At 38.8% G+C, this 24,186-nt stretch overlaps 1 protein-coding gene across 2 annotated transcripts in view; it reads right to left on the reverse strand.

Moving 5' to 3' along the window:
• cenph (centromere protein H) overlaps positions 1 to 24,186 on the reverse strand; it is a 37,268-nt gene that overhangs the window by 6,953 nt on the left and 6,129 nt on the right. For both annotated transcript variants that reach the window (XM_069938696.1, XM_069938686.1), the window contains exons 2-7: positions 14,260 to 14,397; positions 13,366 to 13,421; positions 10,974 to 11,022; positions 10,755 to 10,826; positions 3,559 to 3,615; positions 1,363 to 1,426 (exon numbers count right to left, since the gene is read on the reverse strand). In XM_069938696.1, the coding sequence (XP_069794797.1) occupies positions 1,363 to 1,426; positions 3,559 to 3,615; positions 10,755 to 10,826; positions 10,974 to 11,022; positions 13,366 to 13,421; positions 14,260 to 14,397 (436 nt within the window). The remainder of the gene's footprint in view (positions 1 to 1,362; positions 1,427 to 3,558; positions 3,616 to 10,754; positions 10,827 to 10,973; positions 11,023 to 13,365; positions 13,422 to 14,259; positions 14,398 to 24,186) is intronic.

Below are 24,186 nucleotides of genomic sequence, written 5' to 3' on the forward strand. Positions count from 1 at the left end.
TCCAGCCAAATACAGTTCCACCTCCATCTTCAAATCCGCGAACAATTGGAGCTGGGTATCAAATAACGATGAGATGGAATACAGGAAAGAGATTTAAAGTAAACTGGCATGGTGCCAGGATAACAACCTCCTTCTCAAAGTCACTAAGATAGGATAAAGACCATACCCCTGTCCACATCACTGGTGCTGAAGTGGAAAGAGTAGATAGCTTCAAGTTCTTCGGAATAAACCTCGCCTATGAGCTAACTTGTAGTAATTGTGTTGATGCAACAGTCAAGAAAGCACACCAATACCTCTACTTTCTTAGAAGACTCTCAGTTTGCCACGTCCCCACCCCGGTCCTCCACCAATTCTACAGGTGTGCCATCAAAAATACATTTACTGGATGCATCACAGCGAAGTATGGAAACTGCTCTGTAGAAGCTACAGAAGGTAGTGAATGCATCACAGAGCATTACACAAACTTCTCCATGGACTCCATCTACATGCCTAGGAAAGGCATCCAACACACTGAAGGAAGCATCACGCCCCTCACCCTCTTCTCCCTCCTCTCATTAGGGAGAAGACTCAAGAGTATGAAATCACACACCAGCAGATTTAAAAACAGTTTCTTCATCAGACTTCTAGAAACACCCCATATTACCGCTATCAGGCTACGAATCGATCATTTTTTCATTGCAATTCTATTCTCTATAATTGTCCTCATATTTCTCGGTTACACCGCTCTATGCATGTTAAGTTAAACTGCTCACTGAAGAACCTTCTCACTGTACTGGATATAATGTGACAAAAATTTTTAAACTTAAATATGAAATGTTTACTGTTCTCTTCAAGGATGTCTTTCAGTCTCAATTTTGGAATAAATCAGTTACAAAAGAAAAACACTTCAGACACCACATGTTTAAAAATAAAACCATAACATTCTGCAAATGCTCAGCAGATCCAAGCAGCAACTGGAGAGATATATAGAGAGAAACAGATTTAACATTTCAGATTGATAAACATTCATCAGAAGTAAGCAAAGTTAGAAATCAATTTTGTTTCTCATTGCAGGATGGGGGAGTAGTGGTGTAACAAAAACATTATTTATGAAAAACTGGAGAACAAGATAGTGGATGAGACTGTTTTGATGGTGAAGACATGATCACAGCTGATCTATTTGCAGAGATGTACACAAAAAGAAATGACTGAGAATAAAGGAGAAAGAAAAAACTTTGTCATGCAGTTTTCATATTTTCAAAAGTATCACTGGCAGCAGCTTAAGTTTTTTTAAAAATAAAACACCTATGAATATAAAGATTTAGTTCACGTCACTGATATTGTTAACTCTAAAATACAAACGATTATTTATGTTCAACTTACCTTCTGGCTTGCTATAATCTCAGAACAAAGATCTAAAGAGTGTTTGATGGTTTCAATTATCAACCTAAAAACAAGAATCATTAAATTTTATTTTAAACATTTGAATAGAACTTATTTAAACATAGAACTATACGCATTTTCAGAATAGCACTAACATTTCAAACAAAGTCAACGGAAGTGCCAGAAATAGATCAGACAGCAGATGCGGATAGAAACTAGATTAATTATTTCAGGTTTGGATAATTCAAAATGATGAATCACAATACAGGTTAAAGAACAAAAACCTAGTTGGGTGGTGTCAAAACAACAAACTTGCTCTTAATAATAAGATCCAAGGCCAAAGAGCTTATTATTGATTTTAGGAAGGAAAGTCCAAGGGTTAATGAACCTGTCTGCATTGATGGGAAGGAGGTGGAGAGAGTCAGAATCCATATTCCTCAGAGTCCATATTTCAGAAAACCTTTCCTGAAGCCAGCACCTTGAGGCATCTGTAAAGGTGGCACACTGAAGAGTCCTTTAAGGAGATTTGGCATGTTGTCAGATATGCTACCAAACTTCTGATAGCTGAAATGTGGAAAGTTGTGCATCACAGCATGGTTTGACAATACAATTGCCCAAAAACGCCAAAGACTGCGGAATGTAGCTAGGTACATGGACCTTCAATCCATTGCAGAAATCTATGTAAGGTGCTTCCTAAAGAAGGCAGCCAACACCAAAGGACCCCCAAAACTCTGAACCTCCCCTTGGTACACTAATCATGGACTGTCTGCAATATTGCAAGTCACCTTTTTTGCACCAGGATTATCTATCTTAGTTGTTTACTGTCTCTTGATTTAATTAAATTACTTTATTTTTTATAGTTTTTCTTTAGATATATCTGTTCAATTGCAGCAAGCAAGAATTGTATCATTGGTGGATTAACTACCACCCGGGGCCCAAGGCCAAGGTTTAGTAAGCCTCCCCCTGACCTTGCCCACCCCCCACCCTTCGTCGAATGAAGTGATGTTTAGTTATGTTAAATAACTTACATTAGGGGCTCCAAAGTGGTTGATATCGATGGGACTAACCAAGGGGTCGAAAAATGGCAGAGGATCAAAGGGGGGGGGGGGGGGGAATGAATGGAATTTTTGGGGTTGAAAGAATTGTAGAGCCTGAGGCCCCAAGGCCTCTTCAGCCTAATGGTTAATCCACCACTGATTTCAGTAAACGTGTATGACAAACCTGTTATCATTAGATAACCTTCAGTACAGGAAAATGAGAAAAGCACCATTAGTTTCCTAGAGGTGGAAATGAAAAAAGGGAACAGAGGGAGTAGAAACCTAATTTATCTAAGAAGTAGTTACTTCAGTGCCAGCAATCAGAAAAAAAGGAACGTTAGAACCTTCAGATACAAAGCTCAACAGTTGCTGGAAATTTAAAAAGTGAAGGTACTAGACATATCTGCTGAGAAGGAAAAATATTTCAAGTTGCCTTTATGGAGCTCTTTTTTAAAACAATAAGACAAGGAACCTTTGGATGGAGAGAATATTATGGAATCACCAAAAGATATTGAAATATCACTTTTTTTGCACTAACTGTAACTGTGAATATTTATCAATCCTTTTATATTTATTATATTTTTCTGCCTTAGCATTTTTTATTCAAAAATTTAGAGATGTAACATGGTAACAAGCCCATACCAGCCAAACATATATGAGACCAATTAACCAACTAACCCCGTACATACATTTTTGGTAAATGGGAGAAAACTGGAGGACCTCAAGAAAACCTGGCAGACGTGGGGAGATCGTGCAACCTCATTCAGAAAGTGCCAATTCAAACCTGGGTCACTAATGCTGTAAGAGCAATGTGCTATCCACATAATTATACTTTCATTGATCGAAATACAAGGTTGTTCATTGTGAATATTTTTGAAGCAAAAATAAATTCTTGGTAAGTAGGAGGTTGAAAGTGAAAGCAAAGCTGAGGTTACAATCAGATCAGCCATAACATTATTAAATGGCAGAGCAAGTTCAAGGGGCCAAGTCATCTATACTTGCTCATAATCCATATGTTTGAATGTTATGTGTTGAAGACCATATTAGCAACCAAAGAAGCTAAAGTGCATTACCAATTTTAAAATCTACTTTGTATTTATTCTAAATGCATTTGACTGAAGGCAACATACTTACTAAACCACGCACTAGAAACACTTACTTTCCTTCTTTATCATTCATTTGTGCTGCTTCTCGAACAGCATGTGTGTACTGAAGCCTGCAAAACAGAAGAGTCAAACATATGGTTATTTTATGTGATTCTTAATTCTGGAAGCTCCTAAACGTCTTCAGTTTAGTTATCTAGACGGTAAAGGATTGATGGTCATCAAGGCAATTTTTCTGCCTTTTGCTGCTTCCCCCCCCACCCAGTGTCATCCATTCTGTGACAAATATAACATTCAAATCATCAAACATGGACTACAGACATAATTTGCTTGGATTTTACATTGATATTGGAATGGGACTAGGAGAAATATACTAAAGCCCATATTTAAATCATTTGGTTCAATTTACATGCACCACCCATAAATTGCAAGTTTAAAAAAAAAATTGCTAACCTGCAGTCAAGTAATTAGTAAAATGGGGATTTAACATTGCATATACCTAAACATATTACACCAATGCCCATTCTAGACAAAAAATAATAATCTTTCAATACTGTACAGAAAAAGTTATAGTTGTGAACTAGGATCCAAAATTCCGACAATTTGAATCCTACCACAGCAAATGAGAAACTTCAATGAATAATACAGTAGAACTCCTGTTATCTGGAATTCAAACAACTGGCAAAAGAAAAAAATGAGAAAAATAAATAGGTTAAAAAATATGCAAGTTAAAATTGGCACACCTCACCATTAATTTGCCAATCCATGCAACACATAGCTTCAAGTAACCAGAAAATTCATTTATCCAGCTTCTACCAATCCCCAGAGGTGCTGGGTACCATGGGTTTTACTGTATCTTGAATAAAACACATTAGCAATGGCAATAAAAATTAATTTGATACACTAACCTACTTTGGGGAAAGAAATCTGCCATCCTTACCCAATTTGTCAACAGTTAATTGCTCTCTCTAATGGGCCAACAAGACATCTCAGAGGAATTTCAAGGATGAACAATAAATGCTTGCCTTGTCAGCAACAAATGTATCCCATGAACAAGCAAATTTCTCCAAAAAGTGGAAAATCTTGACTATCAAAATACCAAATATCCGTCACAGCACAGGCTTATCTTTCTGTTTATAATTGTATTCTTTAAAAAACTCCTTCAAATCATACATCATCCCTACATGGAACTGGATTACCATACCTTCAACATCTGCTCAACATTTGGAAGAAGATTCATGTAGAAAGGAATAAAACAAATTATCAACTACCAAAATTAATATTGACGCAAAATCAACCAATCCCTTTCACAATAGATAACCTTTCTTTTAGAGAAATGGAGAGAAAAGGGATCAAAAGAATAGAAAATTGTTTTTCAGGAAATAAATTATTATCTTTTGAACAAATGAAGTACAAATATAGTATAACTCACGGTACAATGTTTGCATACCACCAACTAAAAACCTACTTGAAGGACAAATTGGGAAGCAGGCTGAGGGTTACCAGAAGGAAGCAATTTTGAATATGTGATTACAGACACAATGATAATTAAAAGATTTATAACAAACATGTACATCAAACTGCAAGAGAAAGAGAACGAGGAAACAAGCTGTAAACCCAACCAAAAATGGGAACAAGATCTAAACATAAAGATAAAGAATGAAACATGGGAAAAGCTATGCTCCAGAACTATGAGAAATACAATAAACACGAGGTTACGCATGATACAATATAATTGGTTACACAGGCTATACACCACGTCCCAAAAGTTAAATAAATGGGACCCAACAGTATCAGACAGATGTTTTAGCTGTAAGAAGGAAACTGGAACAACAGTACATGCAATTTGGACATGTGAGAAAGTGGAAAAGTTTTGGGAAGATCTAAATCAGGTATTAAATAAAATCACAAAAAGTAATAGAAGAAGTAAAGAACTTGGACGATTTGGATGGAGCTGAAAAAAGATTTATGATGATAGCCTTAGCTGTAGCAAAAAAATGTATTATGTCAACCTGGAAATTAGAAGATAGCCTGAGAATACAGCAATGGTACACAGAAATGAATAAATGTATTCCATTGGAAAAAATAACATATAATTTAAGAAATAACATCACAGTATTCGAACAAATTTGGGAACCGTACATGGAACGCAACAGAGAAGTCCTACGGCGGACCTCCACCCCCTAAAATGACAGAAGGAGAAGAACACGAAATGAACTGACCCAGTATGTAAAAGTAGATGACACAAATTTCTTGTTAATTTTTGTTGTGTAATGACATTGTTTAATGGGTTTAATGTATCATGTATGTTGAACGTTTAGTGGGTGGGGAGGGGGGATGAAGGAGGGAGGGAAGGGAGGGGGAAAAAGGGGAGAAAATGACACTGTGTATATTCAAGAGGGAAATGTTTGTGTGTATTTTGGTCAGTATGGATTCATAGTGTGAAAATTTTTTAAAAATTAATTAAAAAAATGTTGAGCCAAAATTCTAACGAACGAGAGTGAAGCAGCTTTATTATTTCAGCAATCCAAAGCTGTAACTGCCATCATCACCATCTCAGGGGAAGTAGAGCTGGTCAAAAATACTGACCTTCTATAAAATAACCTATAAAATGAGGGTTCTATATATAAAAAAAATTATTATTAATTTTGTGATTATTTTTGTTATTTAGCAATTGATAAGATATGTCAATTTTGAAATTTGCTGCCTTTAATGTTCAGGGATTAAACAACCCAATCAAGTGTAAGCGAGTTTTGGCTTACATTAAAAAGATGAAGATTGATATTGCTTTTTTACAGGAGACACATTTGAATGAAAAAGTATGAAACTGAAGAGGGACTGGGTTGGACATTTTTTTCTTCATTTAACTCCAAAGCTAAGGGAGTCGCAATTTTGATACATAAAAATTTATCTTTTAAATTACAATCAATGGAAATGAATGCAGGACGTATTCTTAAGTTGAATTGTAAGATTTTTAATGAATTTTGGACTTTACTTAACATTTATGCACCGGATGTGGATGATGAAGCATTTATTTCGGATGCATTTCTGCTTTTGGGGCAAGCTAATGAAAATGTTCTGGTTGGAGGAGATCTTAACTGTGTTTTGGAACCTTTATTAGATAAATCTCCAAAAAATGTTAAAAAATCTGGAATGGCAATTCAAATTCGAGCTTTGATGAAAGATTTTAATTTAGTGGACATTTGGCGACGTCTTAACCCAATAGAGAAGGATTTAGACATGAATCTTTTTCTAGAATTGATTTTTTTAAAAATATCAGCACATTTACAGAGGAAAATATTGCAAGCAGAATATAAAAGTAGAGTAATTTCGGATCATTCTTTGTCGTATTTTACTTACGAAAGTTCTGAAAAAGTTTGTGCAACTTATTGTTGGAGATTAAATATGATGTTTAAAAAAAAGCAGAATTTATTGAATTTTTAAAAAACAAATTAATCTCTTTTTGGAAGAAATGTTAACTCCGTTCAGAGTAAATTTATATTGTGGGATGCTATGAAAGCTTACTTGAGAGGTCACATAATTAGTTATACCTCTAAGGTTAAAAAGAATTATCTGACCGAGAGCCTTGAATTAGAGAAACAGATTGATGAATTAGAAAAGGAATTTCAGAGAGATGTGACAGAAAAACAGAAGATAGAGTTGTTTAGATTGAAATTGAAATACAATACATTGCAATCTTATCAATTTGAATGCTTGATTAATAGATCTAAACAACGGTATTATGAATGGGGTGAGAAAGCGCATAAGGTACTTGCATGGCAGTTAAAGAAAGAACAGGTATCAAGGGCTATTAATGCAGTTAGACGAAATTTGACTTGCTTACAAACCTCGTGAGATTAATGATGAGTTTCATTCATTTTATAAGAAATTATATACTTCTGAGGAAAAACAGGAGAGCGGATCGATTGACTCTTTTTAAAAAAAAATTGGTGTTGAAATTACCGGTACTAGGAGAAGAAGACATATTGGAGCTGGAGGCTCCTTTTACTGATTTAGAAATTGAATCGCTATGTTGGAAATGCCGAATGGAAAATCACCTGGTTATGACGGGTTTTCGGTTGAATTTTATAAGGTATTTTATGATGATTTATCTACAGTGTTTGGAGATGTGTTATGACAGATTAATGAACATTATGATTTACCTGAATCATGCTCTAGTGCCTTAATTACTGTAATTCCTAAGAAGGATAGAGATCCGTTAAAGGTGTCTCCATATAGACCAATTTCTTTGTTGAATGTAGACTATAAAATAATAGCTAAAGTATTAGCGAATCGATTGGCTAAATTTTTACCTAAGTTGATACATGCTGATCAAACAGGTTTCATAAAGAATAGGTATGCTTCAGATAATATTCTTCGAGTGATTAGTTTGATTAATAAATATCAACAGTGCCTTGACCATTCGATGGTGATATCTCTTGATGCAGAAAAGGCTTTTGACAGAGTTGAGTGGAAATTTAAGTTTGGTCCTTTTTTTTTATTGGTTGGATTAAAGCTTTATATAATAAACCAATAGCCAGGGTATTGACAAATGGTCAGATCTCAGAACCTTTTAAATTAACTCGTTCAACTCGACAAGGTTGTCCTTTGTCTCCAGCTTTGTTTGCGTTAGTAATTGAACCTTTAGCACAGTTGATATGACAAAATACACAGATACAAGGTATGAGAGTTTTAGACGAGGAGTATAAAATTAATCTATTTGTTGATGACGTATTGGTGTATTTAACAAAACCAGCTCAGTCACTTTTACATTTGAAGGAATGTTTAACACAATATGGATCTTTGTCTGGATATAAAGTTAATTGGGGAAAAAATGAAATTTTACTGATAGGTGAAGGAGATTATTCAGTTTATAAGAATATTACTAATTTGAAGTGGACTGAACGAATTAAATATTTGGGTATAAATGTAGATGTTGATTATCAATCTTAATATAAATTAAATTATGTACCGTTAATGAAAAGATCAAAGCTGATTTGATTAAGTGGAAGGATCTTCCTATAAATTTAATTGGAAGAATAAATACAATCAAAATGAATATCTTGCCACGTATACAATATTTGTGTCAGTCAATTCCGTGTTTACTTAATAAGAATTTTTTTTCGAGATTTAAATAAAATGGTTAGGGAATTTTTATGGAAGGGTAAATTTCCGAGAGTAGCTTTGAATAAGCTAACTTGAAAATATGCATGAGGGGGATTACGCTTACCACATTTTCACAATTATTATGAGGCAGCTAATTTAAATTTATTAGTTCATTAATGGATTTGGAATGGCCCCCTAGTTGGGCTAAAATTGAGATGGCGAATATTTCTGAATTTGAAACACATCAATCTTTGTTTCGGTGGAATTTAAATTTAAATTTAAATTTAAACCTCACAAAGATAAGCGTATACAGAGCCGTTGTCATACCCACACTCCTGTTCGGCTCCGAATCATGGGTCATCTACCGGCACCACCTACGGCTCCTAGAACGCTTCCACCAGCGTTGTCTCCGCTCCATCCTCAACATCCATTGGAGCGCTTACACCCCTAACGTTGAAGTACTCGAGATGGCAGAGGTCGACAGCATCGAGTCCACGCTGCTGAAGATCCAGCTGCGCTGGATGGGTCACGTCTCCAGAATGGAGGACCATCGCCTTCCCAAGATCCTGTTATATGGCGAGCTCTCCACTGGCCACCGTGATAGAGGTGCACCAAAGAAAAGGTACAAGGACTGCCTAAAGAAATCTCTTGGTGCCTGCCACATTGACCACCGCCAGTGGGCTGATAACGCCTCAAACCGTGCATCTTGGCGCCTCACAGTTTGGCGGGCAGCAACCTCCTTTGAAGAAGACCGCAGAGCCCACCTCACTGACAAAAGGCAAAGGAGGAAAAACCCAACACCCAACCCCAACCAACCAATTTTCCCTTGCAACCGCTGCAATCGTGTCTGCCTGTCCCGCATCGGACTTGTCAGCCACAAACGAGCCTGCAGCTGACGTGGACTTTTTACCCCCTCCATAAATCTTCGTCCGCGAAGCCAAGCCAAAGAAAGAGACAACAATATAATGTGCCTATACTAAAACATTTAATGAAGTTATGGATGAAGAAAAATAGAACGATAGGTTTTAAGGGTAAATTATTGACTTTAACACCGTTATATAACAACCAACTTATTCCTTTTTCAATGTATAATCAATGCTTATTACATTGGAATCTAAAGGTATAAAAAACTTGGAGAATTTTTTTTTAAAGGTCAATTTTTATCCTTTAATCAAATGAGGGAAGATTTTGGTATTAATGAGAATTCTTTATTTGTTTATTATCAACTTCGATCCCTAGTAAAACAAATATTTGGTAGAGATATGATTTTACCTAAATTGACTAAATTTGAATCTTTTCTTGTGACTACCAGAAAAGGGATATATTTTATTGATGTACCAAATATTACAGGAAAGTATGGAAAAAAAGGGATGGGATAGATCTAAGATTAAATGGGAAAAGGATATTAAAGCTACTTTTTCCGAGGATGACTGGTTAGATATTTGTCATGACAGTGTTACTAGATTGATAAATGTTCGTTATGCAATGGTTAATTACAATTTTTTACATTAATTGTATTTAACACCTGAAAAGTTAAAAAAAAAAATGGTTTTAGTGAATCAGATTCTTGTTTTAGATGTGGTAATTTGGTTGGAAAATTTTTTCATGCTGTTTGGTTATGTGTACATATACAATCTTTTTGGAAAGCAATTCAATTGTTTTTGGAACACTTTTATAAGATCAAAATACTTCTAGACCCGACAATATTTTTGTTGGGTGAGTTGAATCCTTTGAAAGATTTGGGATTAGACAAATTTCAGATTGCTTTTGTATATATAGCTTTATCTGTTGCAAAAAAATGTATAGCAAGTACATGGAAAAATGCTAATGTGATTGATAGTAATAGATGGCATGAGATGAAAACTTGTTTGGTAATGGAAAAAATCACGCATGTTTTACATGATAATTATTCTTTTTTTTCTTAAGTGGTCTTTATATTTAGAATATTTACATTTAGATTTACCTTGATTAGATTTTAGTAAATATATTCATTTTTTTATATAAAAAATGATTGTTCATAATATGTACTTTTTTTAACTGTATGCAATAACTTTGTTGAACGAATAAATAAAGTTATGAAAAAAAACAGACAAAAAAAAAACATTTGGAGCTAAAATACAAAAATACCTCATGTTTTTATTCATACCTATGGAGGGCCATGTTCTTTTGCTGGAATGCAACCGAAGCACCTTCTAATTCCCGTTCAATCATTTGAATTCTGTCAGAGACATACAGAAAAATAATCATTTCTTCAGCAACTGATAGATCATGTTCCCTTTCATGTGGTTTCACATAATAAAAATACTGTAATAAGAGAATTGAAAGATAATACATCTTTTAGTTCATAGTATATAATTAAACATACGTTTCTTTCAGATTATCTTCCGACACAGCCTCTGTATTGGATTCAACACCTGGCAATAAAAAAAAAAAGCTTAAACATGGTAGTAAAATAAATACATCTTTTAATTACTTGGTTAACTTTGGCCATCTGTTCAATTACACTTCCCCCACCCCCCCACACCCCAGACTAACAACTCTATTATATTAGACATAATTTTAAATGTTTCCATTTCTTAAATTCATAAAGTCAAAGATTTTCTGAAAGATTACCTATTTTATTCGAAAAAGTAAAATACACTATGACACACATACACACACGGAAGAAGATCCAATGTATAATTATGCACTGGATACCAGACACTTAATCGAATAATATACCAAGTGAACGAAAAGGAGCAACCAAAAGAAAGGACACACGAGAGACTCAGTTGCTGGAATCTGGAGCAAAACAAGGAACAATTCTTAAAAATAAATTAGCTGAAGAAAATGAATTGTCAACATTTCTGGCCAGAGCCTTTCATAAAGATCTAGCCTAATCATAATAAAACTTTGTTTAGGTGAGAAACATAGTACAGAAGAGTTACAAAGCATGGTCTCTAAATAGGCCAAGGTGGAAGCTCACTCCTTACTTTCAGATATGAAACATCACAAGAATTGAGCAGAAATGAAGTGGCTTCTGTGTAAATTTTCCTTCTCCCTACTTAACATGGGATGATGTCAAAGAGGCTTTAGTATTTGTCCAAAAGGTATCCTAGGGGTATGCAGATAAACATGTTGGTTATTAACTCAGAGAATACAAAGGAGAGTCTTCAACATATTAAACTGAAATTATGTAGAATAAACATTTTAAAACAAAATGGAAAGGGAGAGAAATCCAGCATATGGGAGGTGAGCAAAGCAAAAGGATTTTTTAGAGTATAGTTTGAGGAAAGCAGAGTGCTGATGTTGGATGGCAAGAGAATGTTAGAAAGTGCAAACTCAATGTTACATTAAATAGAGACCATCAACTGAAATGGGAAACATTGGAAGACATGGCACAAAATGCGCACGTCCTCCAACTATAGGGATATAGTAAGTAGCAGACTTTTGAACGAACAGGTTTTATAGAGTATTAAATCTGAAAAGTTAAAAAAAATCTTTCATGGTCCTCAAATATTTTCAATCCAATGAAGTACTTTCAAAATTATTGTAATATTACAGAAATTAGGCATTTTTGAACATCTCAACTAAAAGACAGCACTCTATGTGACAGTGCCCTCAAATCTCCAGAATGGAACTTTAATCAATTATCAGACCAACAGCTACACTCAACCAAGGCTAGGGGCTTGAGATCTGAGGGGAAGGTTTTCCATACAGAGTGATTGGTATATGAAGAGTTACCAGAAGGAGTGCTAAAGACAAGTACAATTACAACATTTCAAAAGACATTTTGACAGGTACATGGACATGAAAAGTTTAGAAGTATACAGGCAAATGAGATTAGCACGGGCAGGTCTCTTGGTCAACATGGACAAGAAAGGCAAAAGGCCTGCTTCTGTGCTCTATGACTATAAATCTATCCACATCTGGTATATGAGGCAGTTATGATGTCACCCGAACAAGAACTGGCCATCATAGGCAACAGAAGAAAAACTCTGGAAGGATCAGCCGCAGCTTGCAGCCAACTTGGGGATTGGGGGCAAGGGAAGGAAACAAGTGCAGTAGCAATTATTAGGCTCAGTCCTCAGATTATAATGTGGAGATCTGACAAGATAGTTGGATTGAACACCCACAAAGTTACAATCTAAGTCACCAGGACGCAATAATTATTGTGATTTCCCACAGAATTGTAACCTCCTTAGCTAAGGGGATGGTCACCCACGCTGACGCTAATCAAGATGGTTTAGACTAGGATCTGAACCTCTGATAATTAACATCATGGACTTTCACCAACAGTGACACATCAGGAACACACAAATGAAAAGGAAAACATTGCAATAATATCTTCAAGACCTTAGGACATCCTAAAATGTTTTGTAGCCAATAAAACACAGAGGAAATGCATTCCTTGTTCCAACAGAGAATACTTGGCAGACAATTTGCATCAGCAGGTTCCCACAAACAGCAGTAGAATAATGACCAAATAATCTGTTGCAGTAATACTGAGATAAATATGGGACACACCACTGAAAGCATTTCCACAGCTTTCCTTCAAAATACTGGTGAGGAATCTTTTCTGTTTCGTCAAAGAAAATGTGGAACCTTAGTTTAATGTTTGCCTAGACTGTGGATCAATTTTATTTCTCCATGTTATAATATCTAATTATTCTACTATTCATTACAAAGGAAAAATTAAAAAAAATAACTGTAGTGTTCAAAACTGAGAACCATGAGGAAAATCAAAATTACATGAAATATAATTCAAAACATCTTACAAGCTTTCACACCAGTCTCAAGCTCCATTGTCTGTTGGCTTACTTGATCCTTTAACCTTCAAAAAAAAAAACCATAAAACAGTTGTTTATTTTGTATTAACAAAATGAAGTGTTGCACTATATACCTTCCTTGTGGTAATGGGACTTCCATTGCATGACATATGTGATGTATACTCTAGTTGTTTATCTTATTGCAGAATTATTTTGCTATATTGGAAGACAGCTTGAGGGAATATTTGTCTAGATAAGAATCAGTATGAAGTTGCATCTAACCTACAACATGCATTTAGAGCAGCAATCATTTAATAAATTATGCAAGATGGTCCACATGTCAAAATAGCAATCGATTTGTGGAGAGTCAATTGCCCTTATGATTTCAAGGAGATTGTAATTTTATACGATGAAATAAGACTTTTTCAAAATAGAGTATTGTCTCAATCAAAAGGAATGCAGCAGTCAGAAAATGAATTTCAACTGGCCAGGGAATTGGTGACAAAATTAAGACAAGTGTCAAACGAATTAGAGGGAAAGGATATTTTAAAAAAACTTATTTTGACCATTTGGAATTTAGTATTTAATGGGGTGTTGTACATACTTTCAAAAGGAATATACAAAAGGCAACTTAGAAAATTGCAGAACCACCAGTAGAAAACAAAGTACTGAGACTAATTAGTTCACTCTTTCAATCACCACAAACATGGCCATTACAATTTTAAAGGAGAAATGACAAAAACTCAAAAAAATTAGAATGCCAGTTAATGCTATATTCATGCACAAAAAAAATCTTCAAGTTTTTGACAATTAATGTTCTAAATGTCACAGACTTTCATATTTTTGATTCAATTGGATATTAAAAATTTACTGTACTTCACTTAATGGACAACCATTACTCACCACATAAGATGCAAAATAGAATCTGTTTGAGCAGGAATTTCTTCACCAGCAGCTGGTGTTACATGGAAATTATCAAGTGCCAACTGTCCCAGCTTCACACAGGAAGTGCCAAGCTCCTGAAGAATGCATTTATCTGCGCTATAAATATCAGAGAACAGGGAAGCTATTAGGAGAATGCAGTGACATACAGAACATGAATCAGGAGCAAGAAAAGGCCAAGAAGTTTCCAAGGTAAATCTATACAGTAAAATCTACATTATGCAGAGTTCAATCAACCAGATATTCAAACAATTGGCAATAAAAAGGGGGAAATAAATACATTCAGATAAATTGGACTGGACAGATGGACCCTGTGGGAGACTGCTAAGACTTCGTTGGGCAGATGCAGGTTATTTGGCCCACAGAACTACCAATGTCCCTCAGTTCATGCACATTCTTTTCACTGTTGCCATTTGTGTGGAGGTGAGCCGGGTTGTCAGTGCAAGGAAGATACACTGAGGACCCGACTGGGACACTTGTGTAGTGGTGAGTCGGATTATCAGTGCAAAGAAGGTGCTAAAGTTTCAAATAAAGATGTGTTGGAAATCAAATGGCGACAATTTTAAAGAGAGGCTCCCTCAGACAAAATTTTTTTGAAAAGTCTGGGTACAGGACCTACAGCTTTTAATTTCTGCAGATACTTGGTATGTAATTTTCAAATTGGTTACCACTTCTTTTATGTGCCCACCATTCTCTCCTACAATTTAAAGTAGCCCATAGGGCTCACACGTCCAAAGTCAAACTATCTCGTTTTTATCTGATGTATCTCCTCGTTGTGATAAATGTAACATGGAGATGCTTCATTAATTCATATGTTCTGGACATGTCAGAATCTTGAGAAATATTGGAATGAAGTGTATCAAAATTTCTCTACACTTTTTTTTAAACTTTATTTATTCGTTCAAAAAACAAATAATATGACATATACAGCAATTAAACATGAACAGGAACATTTTTTTATACATATATATATATATACATACACATGTATACATGACCAAACAGCATGAAAAAAAGTTCCAACCGTATCACCACATCTCAAACACAAATCTGATTCATTAAAACCATATTTTTAAAAAAAATTTCAGGTGTCAAATATAATTGATGTAAAAAATTGTAATTAATCATTGCATAACGTGCATTTATCAATCTAGTTACACTATCATCTTTCTCTACACTTTCTGAAGTTAATTTAAAACCTCATCCCTTAACTGCTTTATTTGGTATTGTTGAAGAGAATGACATAACTTTAATGGCATCTGAGCTGCACTTATTAGCTTTTATTTCTTTATGGCTGGCAGGTAGCGTTGCTCAGATGGAGGGATGTTACTCTGCCTAATATGATCAATGGCTACGTGATGTCATGTTACATTTAAACTTAGAGAACATTGGATGCTCAATTTCCGATTTGAATGTAAATTTTCCAACACTGTGGGGATTACTTTTATGATCTTTGATTTTTTATGAAGGTAGAAATGTTGACTCATGAGGTTTTCTTTTTGACCAAACAACTTCCTTCTTCATAGTGGGTTTAGATTTTCTTTTTTTTAAAAAAATATAAAAAATGGTGGAGCTTGTGGCAAATAAATTTTAAAAAAGTGTCTTTGTCCCAAACATTATGGAGGGCACTGTAGCTAGCAGGGATTACAAAATTGGAGAGGGGCAAGCCATGAAGGAGCAGGCAAAGCAAACGTGAAAATTTTAAGATGTTCAACTGGAAACCAACACGATGGGTGAAACAAATTCAAAAGAATTATGTTCGGTGAAATTTAAAAAATCATAGCTAGTAGAAATAGTGGACTGCCTGAAATATGCTGGAATAGTCTAGCATAAGCCTTTTTCAGGTGCATTCTCCGCTAAGAATGCACCTGAAGAAGCAGAAGCGGCCCTTTAAATTGCAGTTCAAGTGGCAGCATTGAAAGGACAGCTGCGCCAGGATGCACATCTGAGCGCATTCCAGCTCCTGTCCCTTGGGATGTCAAGTCAAGATGGCTGGCTATCAGCACGGGGATGTCCCGCACGGGACATCCCCACACTGATCCCGTTGCCTCGCTCTCTCCTCACTCACGGGCCTGGAGCAGCCAACAGGGGAGGTACAGGGGCTGGAGCTTCGGCGGGGGAGGAGGAGGTGCTCGAGTCAGGTACTGGCATTGTTTTGGCCAACCCCCTTCTCCCCACTCCTGAAATCAGTCCTGACAATGTGGGGACAGCCCATGCCGGCCGCCTGACAGTGTGGGGACTGATTTCGTAAGTGGGGAGAGAGCGGGGCAGCGGGATCAGCGTGGGGATGTCCCCGCGCTGACTGACTGAGCCGGCCTCCTGACAGCGTGGGGACTGGGAGAGGAGCTGTCAGGCATTGGCCAGCTGACCATCATCCGAATGCAGCTGATTTTAGACAGCTGCATTCAGATGGCTGAGGAGGCCACTGTGCTGCAGCGATTATCCCTCTCGGAGGAGGGTTACAAAGTTCGCCTCACAGGCGCCTCCTACACATTCACGTGGCCTCCCGACTGCCGCATATTACCATAATATGTGGCTTTACAAGCAGGACAATTGGCCACCTGCAAGTGCCTTTAGAGATAAAGAATAAAGGGTTCAGTAGTAGCAGACACAAGGCACTTTCAGGTGGCCAATTTATTATAGCAATATGCAGCAGTTGGGAGGCCACGTGAATGCGCAGGAGGCGCCTGCGAGGCGAACTTTGTAACCCTCTTCCGAGAGGGATAATCGCCGCAGCACAGTGGCCTCCCCAGCCACCTGAATGCAGCCGCTTCAGGATGAGTCAGCTGGCGAGCGCCTGACAACTCCTCTCCCAGTTGCCCTTCCCCCCCGGCGCGGGATATCAGTGTGGGGACGTCCTGTCCACAGCCCACATCAGTCCCACACTGTGGGGCAGCCGGCATGGGACGTCCCCACGCTGACAGCCCACGTTGGCCATCCCACAGTGTGGGGACTGATATTGGGCTGTGGGGAGAAAGTGGGGGAATTGGATGTCCCTGCGCTGATAGCCAGCCATCCCAAATCTGACAGCCCAAGGGACAGGAGCTGGAGTGTGTTCAGATGCGCATCCCAATTCAGTTGTCCCTTTAGGCAGCCAGCGCTGCGCTTTTAGCACTGCCACCTGAACGACAATTCAAAGGACCGTTTCCTCTTCTTCAGGCGCCTTCTTAGTGGAAAATACACCTGAAGAAGCCTACGGATTCAGCTAATGTTACAGAGGTAAAAACAGACATCCTCACAAATCTGAACTCATGGATGAAATGTGACACCAAAGCTGTGAACAAACTGTTTGGTAGAAAGATAGAATCAGTAGAAAAGAAACAAAGATTGAATGGGTATCAAAGGTAATGGTGCTGTAAGAGAGATTGGTATTCCTAATTCAAAATAAGGTAGCATGTGTAAAAATAAACAGATACAGGAATTGGTCTTGAAAAACAAGTGAGGCCCTTCAGGGAGCAGTTCTTGAAAAATAAATTAGGAGAAAAAGTTTGGCCACAAAATATCTCTGACAGATTCAATTAAGGCAATTCCCAAGGCATTTTAGATGAAGAGAAGAGGATAACCTAGATCCCTATTTGGAACCAAAGGGGCAATCTGTGCATGGAACTCGATGGTCAAGTTAAGTTTATTGTCATCAGTCCAAGTACAATCCAAACAAAGTGTTCTCTGGTCCTTGGTGCGAAACATGCAGACACATGACACACATACAGACAAACAATACATGTGCAGAACAAGTATTTCATCAATACAAATAAATAAATATTGTTTTGTACACGAGTCTTGGATGGTTAGTGTGAGCAGTTCCTTTGATCATTTAGCATTCTCACTGCCTGTGGGAAGAAGCTGTTCCTCAGACTGGTGGCACTGGCTCTGATACTCCTGTAATCTCTCCCTGACGGGAGCAGCTGAAAGATGCTGTGTGCAGAGTGGAAGGGGTCCTCAATGATTTTGTCCGCCCTCTTGAGACTACAATTCTGGTATATCATGTCAATGGGATGGAAGGGAGACTCCAGTAATTCTCTCTGCACTCTTATGCTCCTGTGGATTGACACATTTTCCATTTCACTGCAGCAACTGTACCACACTGTGATGCAGATGGCCAGGATGCTCTCAATAGTTTTCCTTTAGCAGGTTGACATAATAGTGGCCAGTAGCTTTGCCTGCTTCTGTCTTCTCAGGAAGTGCAGTCACTGTTTTGCTCTCCTGACAAGTGAGATGTTGAGTGTCTACGATAGGTCACTAATTAAGTGAACTCCAAAGAACTTGATGCTCTCCACTCTCTCTACTATAGAATTTTTGATGTGAGGTGGAGGGTGGTCATTCCAGATCTCCTGAAGTCCGCGATCATCTCCTTTGTCTCGTCCACTTTAAGAGACAGGTTGTTACTCTTGTACCATTACACAAGATTTTCCATGGCTTCTCTGTAGTGAAACTCATGGTTGTCGATGAGACCAACTACTATTGTCATCTGCAAAATAGAGAATGGCGAGGCCTTAAAGGAATTATTTTCTGAATTTATCAAGGAGAAAATGATTGTTGTTATAGATTTCAGAGTGAGATGCACAGACAAGGTAATAGTCTTTTCCAGGGGAGGAAAGTTTAAAACTTGAGGGCATATATTTAAGGTGAGAGAAAAAATATTTAAAAGGGACCCAAAGAGCACCTTTTTCACAGAGTGGATGGTTGGTAATTGAAATGAGTTGCCAGAGGCACTGGTAGAGATGGGCACAAGTGAAACATTTAAAAGGAATTTACACAACTTATATGGCAAGGAAAGGCTTAGAGAGATATGGGCCAAACAGGGACAGAAGGCCTAATTTGAGAAGACAACTTGGTCGGGACATGCTGGGCTGAAGGGCCGATTTCTATACTGTAAATATGACTCCAAATATGAAGTAATACATTTTGGAAGGTTTGAAAAAAGGTAGGACATCCACTACAAATTACTGGGCATTCTTTTAATTTAGTGATACAGCACATAACAGGCCATTGAAGCCCATGCCACCAAAATACCCCAATTAAACTATAGTCCCTGTAGGTATTGAAGGGGTGGGAGGACACCTACACACACTCAGGAAGAACGTATAAACTCCTTATAGACACCGCCAGATTCAAACCTGGGTCACTGGTACTTGTAATACTATTGCACTAACTGCTACACTAACCCTGCCACCTTAGCATTAGAGCAGTAGTTTCTTGGGCTGTCACCCCCCCCCCCCCCCGGCCTCCAGGCCACATCCCGAGTGCCCCCCACCCCCATACAATGGCGCTGGGAGTGGGGGGAGGGTTAGTGGCGGAGCCGAGGAGGGTTAGTGATAGCGCTGAGCAGGGTAGGGGTTCATGGTGGCACGGGGGTGCGGCAGTGATGCCAGTAGAACACGGCGGACACTGAGACCAGTTCTTGAGAGAACGCTTTGTTGCCATTTATTCTGCTCACTACTGCACTTTGTTGCCATTTATTCTGCTCACTACTGCACTGGTTTCTTCACCTTTACAGCAAACTGAATAATAACAAGACTGAAGGTTCCAACCTCTCCCTTTTTCCTCACTGCCCCCTTGGATCTTTCCAGCACCCACAGTGGGGTGGCAGCACCCACTTTGGGAATCACTATAATTAGCGAATATCCCTATAAGAGTCAACAGAAGGTAGCAAGTTGTTGAAGGAAGTGTATAGTTTGTATAGTGGGCCTTCAATCACCAGGAAATAGAATCATGGAACAACTTGATAAAACTTCATTTAGGATACAGGGAGTGGTGGAGGGTAGGACAGGGGAGGAGCACAGTCCCACAGACAGGGAAGGTGCACCTGCAAACGGGGGGAGGGGGTTGGCTCTGTGAATGGAGAAGGATGGGAGTAGAGAGCTGGAGGAAACCAGACAGAGTGATAGGGAGGAAAGGAAGAACGGGGGTAGGCTAGCAGAAACTGGAGAAGTCAACGTTAATGCCATCTGTTTCAAGAGTGCCCCTTTGCCTCCAGAGTTGCCGATTGACCTGCTGAGTTCCTCCAGCAGTTCTTTTTTTGCTCCTGATTATAGCATCTGAAGTCTTGGGCTTCTTGAAAAAAAAAAGCGTACTTAATGGTCAACAGAAATTTGCTGGGCCAATGGTCCAACTCTAAGGAGAGCAATGTGGTACATTATACTTTGGGAGTGCTCACACTAATCTAATATATATTTGTGCATTTACATCTGTTGCAAATCAATGCATTTATTCTAGAAATATCCAAGGAGGTTCAGTAGGGGTTGTGGTGTAACACTACTGGTGGGACATCGAGCTGGCCAATGACGTCCTCATCTGGGAGAGTTGTGTGTCTGGCGGGCTCGGGACCAGCAGAGGTTGCTTGCGCATGTAGATATTCACTAAGAATATGGCAAAATAAAGCAAGCTATCTATAAACGCCACTCCAGGCTCGAGGTAGTTTTTATTTTGAGCGTGTATGAACCCAATGCGACATGGTGCCTCTGTCAGAAGTGGCTGCAAAAGAACAAAAGTGAAAGAGACAGGCTAAGATGGAGGACAGACTTGAGCACTCTTGTGATAAAAAGTCCAATACCCTTCGACTTCTCAAAGCCACAGGAGTGGGAGAAGTGGATAAGAAGATCTGAGCACTTTAGACTGGCAAGTAATTTAAATAATTCCTCTGAAGCTAACCAGGTGAATATGCATGGGGGAAGAGGCTGACATGTTGCAGGGCCTTGACTTAACGGGCATGCAGTGGCACAGTATGATGCAGTACGGAGAGGGTGCGATTATTATTTTGTGCCCGAGAGGAATGTAATTTATGAATGGGCAAAATTTAAGAGAATGCAGCGGAAAGAGTAGACGCGTTTATCACAGCCTTGCATGCACTGGCAGGGAACTGTGAATTATGGGGATCTGCACAACAAATTTTTACGGGACAGACTAGTAGCGGGTCTAAGAGATTTGTCAACGTTGGAGAGGATGCAACCTGACAAAGACCTCACCCTCATGAAAACAGTCACAATGGCTAGACAGTCAGAGGCAATAAAGCAGCAGCAAACCAACTTGTGAGAAATGAGTGCAAGCAAACTGGCAGTAGACGCAGTGCAACTTGAGAGAAAGACAGCAGAAGTTTAGAAGCAAAGGGCAGCAAAAAGTTAAGAGAATGACGCACAGCAAATGTAAAATGTTAAGACGTACGTTGAAAACTACCGTTCCACTCAACATTTCAATGCCCAGCCAAGAGTGCAGAATGCCACAACTGCTGTGAACGTGGACACTACAGAAAATTCTGTAAGTCAACCCACATGGTGAATGAAGTATTGTTCCTCAGAAAAATAGCTCTAGCAAGGAACCCTGATGACCGACATTAACATAGGAGGCAGCAAAGCGGCCTTCAAAATCGACAAAGGGGCTGATGTTACAGCCATTTCCGAGCAAGTGTTCAAGAGAAGTACACCCAGTGATGGCAAGCTAGTAAAAACACAGGGCCACTCTAGTCAGGGTGGGGGAAGTGAAATTGATGGTCCTGGGATCAGCAAAAGAAACACTCACATACAGAGAGAGGAGTACCACAGAATAAGTATTCATGGTGAAAGGCTTACAAGCAGTGCTATTAAGCAGACTAGCTTTGGTGAGATTCAAGCTAGTGGGTAGATAAGACCAAGAGATGGTTAGAAAGGCATACCCTAAACTTTGCGATGGACTCAGGCTAGTAAAGAAGCCATACGTCATCAAACTTAAGCCTGGCGTGAAACCATTTTCACTGAAAGTACCTCGAAGGGATCCATTGCTGCTCATGGGCAAAGTGAAGAGAGAACTTGAAAGAAGGAGAAGCTTGGAGTGATCAGCCGCATAGAAGAACCTACAGAGTGGTGTGGCAGCATGGTGGTAAATGTACGCATTTGTCTGGACCTTCACCCTTGAAGGGATCAGTGTGCCGTAAAAGTTTATAGTTCCTTTGGTGGATCAAACCCTAGACATGCTCAATGGTGCACAATATTTTACTAAGTTGAACATGAACATGGGATTTTGGCAAATTCTTTTGTCCAAAGAATCAGCTCTCTACACATTTATCACACCATTTGGGCGTTACTATTTCAATCACCTACCCTTTGGTATCTCCTCTGCACCTGAACACTTCCAGAACAGAATGGTGACAAGGTTACTGCAGGCCTGGAAGGAGTTGTCTGCCACATGGAAGATACCCTCATTTAGGGGACCACAAAGGACCAACACAACGTGAGGGTCCATGCAGTCCTAGAATGAGCAGAAAAGAAAGGGGGTCATTCTCAACATGGCGAAGTGTGAGTTTGGAAGAAGGCAGGTAAAATTTCTGGGGGGTACATTATCTCAGCAGACAGCATGAAACCAGACCCAGATAGACAAGAGATGTGTAGGACTGAAGAAGCCGACAAACATTAGCGAGCTCAGAAGTTTCCTATGTATGGTGTACCAAATATGGAAGTTCATACCAAACCTGGCTGAAAAGGACAAACCACTGAGAGATCTGTTGTCCACTGGAGACATGAGCAACAAAGGACATTTAGTAACCTCAAACGAGAGCAGTCATCTACACCAGTATTTCAGTTGTATGATCCAAATGGACAACTGAAAATATCAGCTGAAGCTTCAACATATGGACTGGGAGCAGTATTACTACAGAAGAATGGAGACAATTGGTCACCAATCGCTTATGTTCCCAGATCACTGACAGAATCAGAGCAATGATACGCGCAGCTGGAAAAAGAGGCACTGGCACTGCTTTGTGCTTGCAAGAGATTCAACAATTTTATTTTGGGACTACATTTTGAATTGGAGATGAACCACAAATCATTTGTGAGATCTGCAAGGTGGGCAAGCACTGGATTCACTACTGCCATGGATATAGAGGCTGATGACATACTCATACACGATCTCACACACACCTGGGAAGAGCCTCACAACTGCAGATACACTCTCTCACTCCCCACTACAAGACAGAACCACGAGTGCTAATAAAGACCTCATGAAGGACATCTACATTTACATTGAGACGGTGATGGAAAATCTTCAAACAGGCAGGATATCTGACAGAGCTCCGAAAGGAACTATTCGCTGACAGTGTGTATGTGCAGGTTATGAAATACTGCATTGAAGGCTGGCCAGACAGAAACCAGTTACAAGGACCAGTCAAACACTACTGGCAAGAGAGGGCTGTTCTGAGTGTGAACAATGGACTACTCCTGCGTAATACGAGATTAGTTATTCCAGCTAACATGCAGAACAAGGTACTTGAAAAAAATACACAAGGGCCATCAGGGGGTTGTAAAGTGCCAACAACATGCCAGTCAAACAGTGTGGTGGCCAGGTCTGAGTCATCAAATAAGTGAAATTGTCTTGAGGTGCAGAGAGTGCATCCAGGAAAGGATAAATGCAAGAGAGCCAGCAATGTCGAGTAAATTCCCGGACAGGCCACGGCAAAAATTTGGCACAGACTTATTCACTCTTAGAGAGAAAACTTATTTATTAGTGGTGCAGCGGAAAGAGTATTTATTAGTGGACTATTTCTCAAGATTCATAGAAATAGCACATCTTAGCCTGACACAAGCTACTGATGTAATTGTTCATTTAAAATCAATGTTTGGATGGCACGGTATTCCAGAAACATTAGTAAGCGACAACAGTCCACAATTCTCTGATCAAAAGATTAAAGCCTTTGCAGTGGATTATGGGTTCAAGCATGTGACCAGTGGCCCCAAGTATCCACAAAGCAATAGAGAGGCAGAGCAAGCAGTTCAAACAGTGAGGAACATGCTCAAGGCAGCAAAAGACCCTTACCATTGGTGCACAGAGCCACACCGCTGAGCAACAGTTACAGTCTAGCCTAGTTGCTAATGGGACATCACCTTCGAATTGACTCTACTGACCCTTGCAGAGAAGTTGCAG

This window comes from Narcine bancroftii, chromosome 1 (genome assembly GCF_036971445.1).
Source record: "Narcine bancroftii isolate sNarBan1 chromosome 1, sNarBan1.hap1, whole genome shotgun sequence".
Classification (NCBI taxonomy): domain Eukaryota; kingdom Metazoa; phylum Chordata; class Chondrichthyes; order Torpediniformes; family Narcinidae; genus Narcine; species Narcine bancroftii.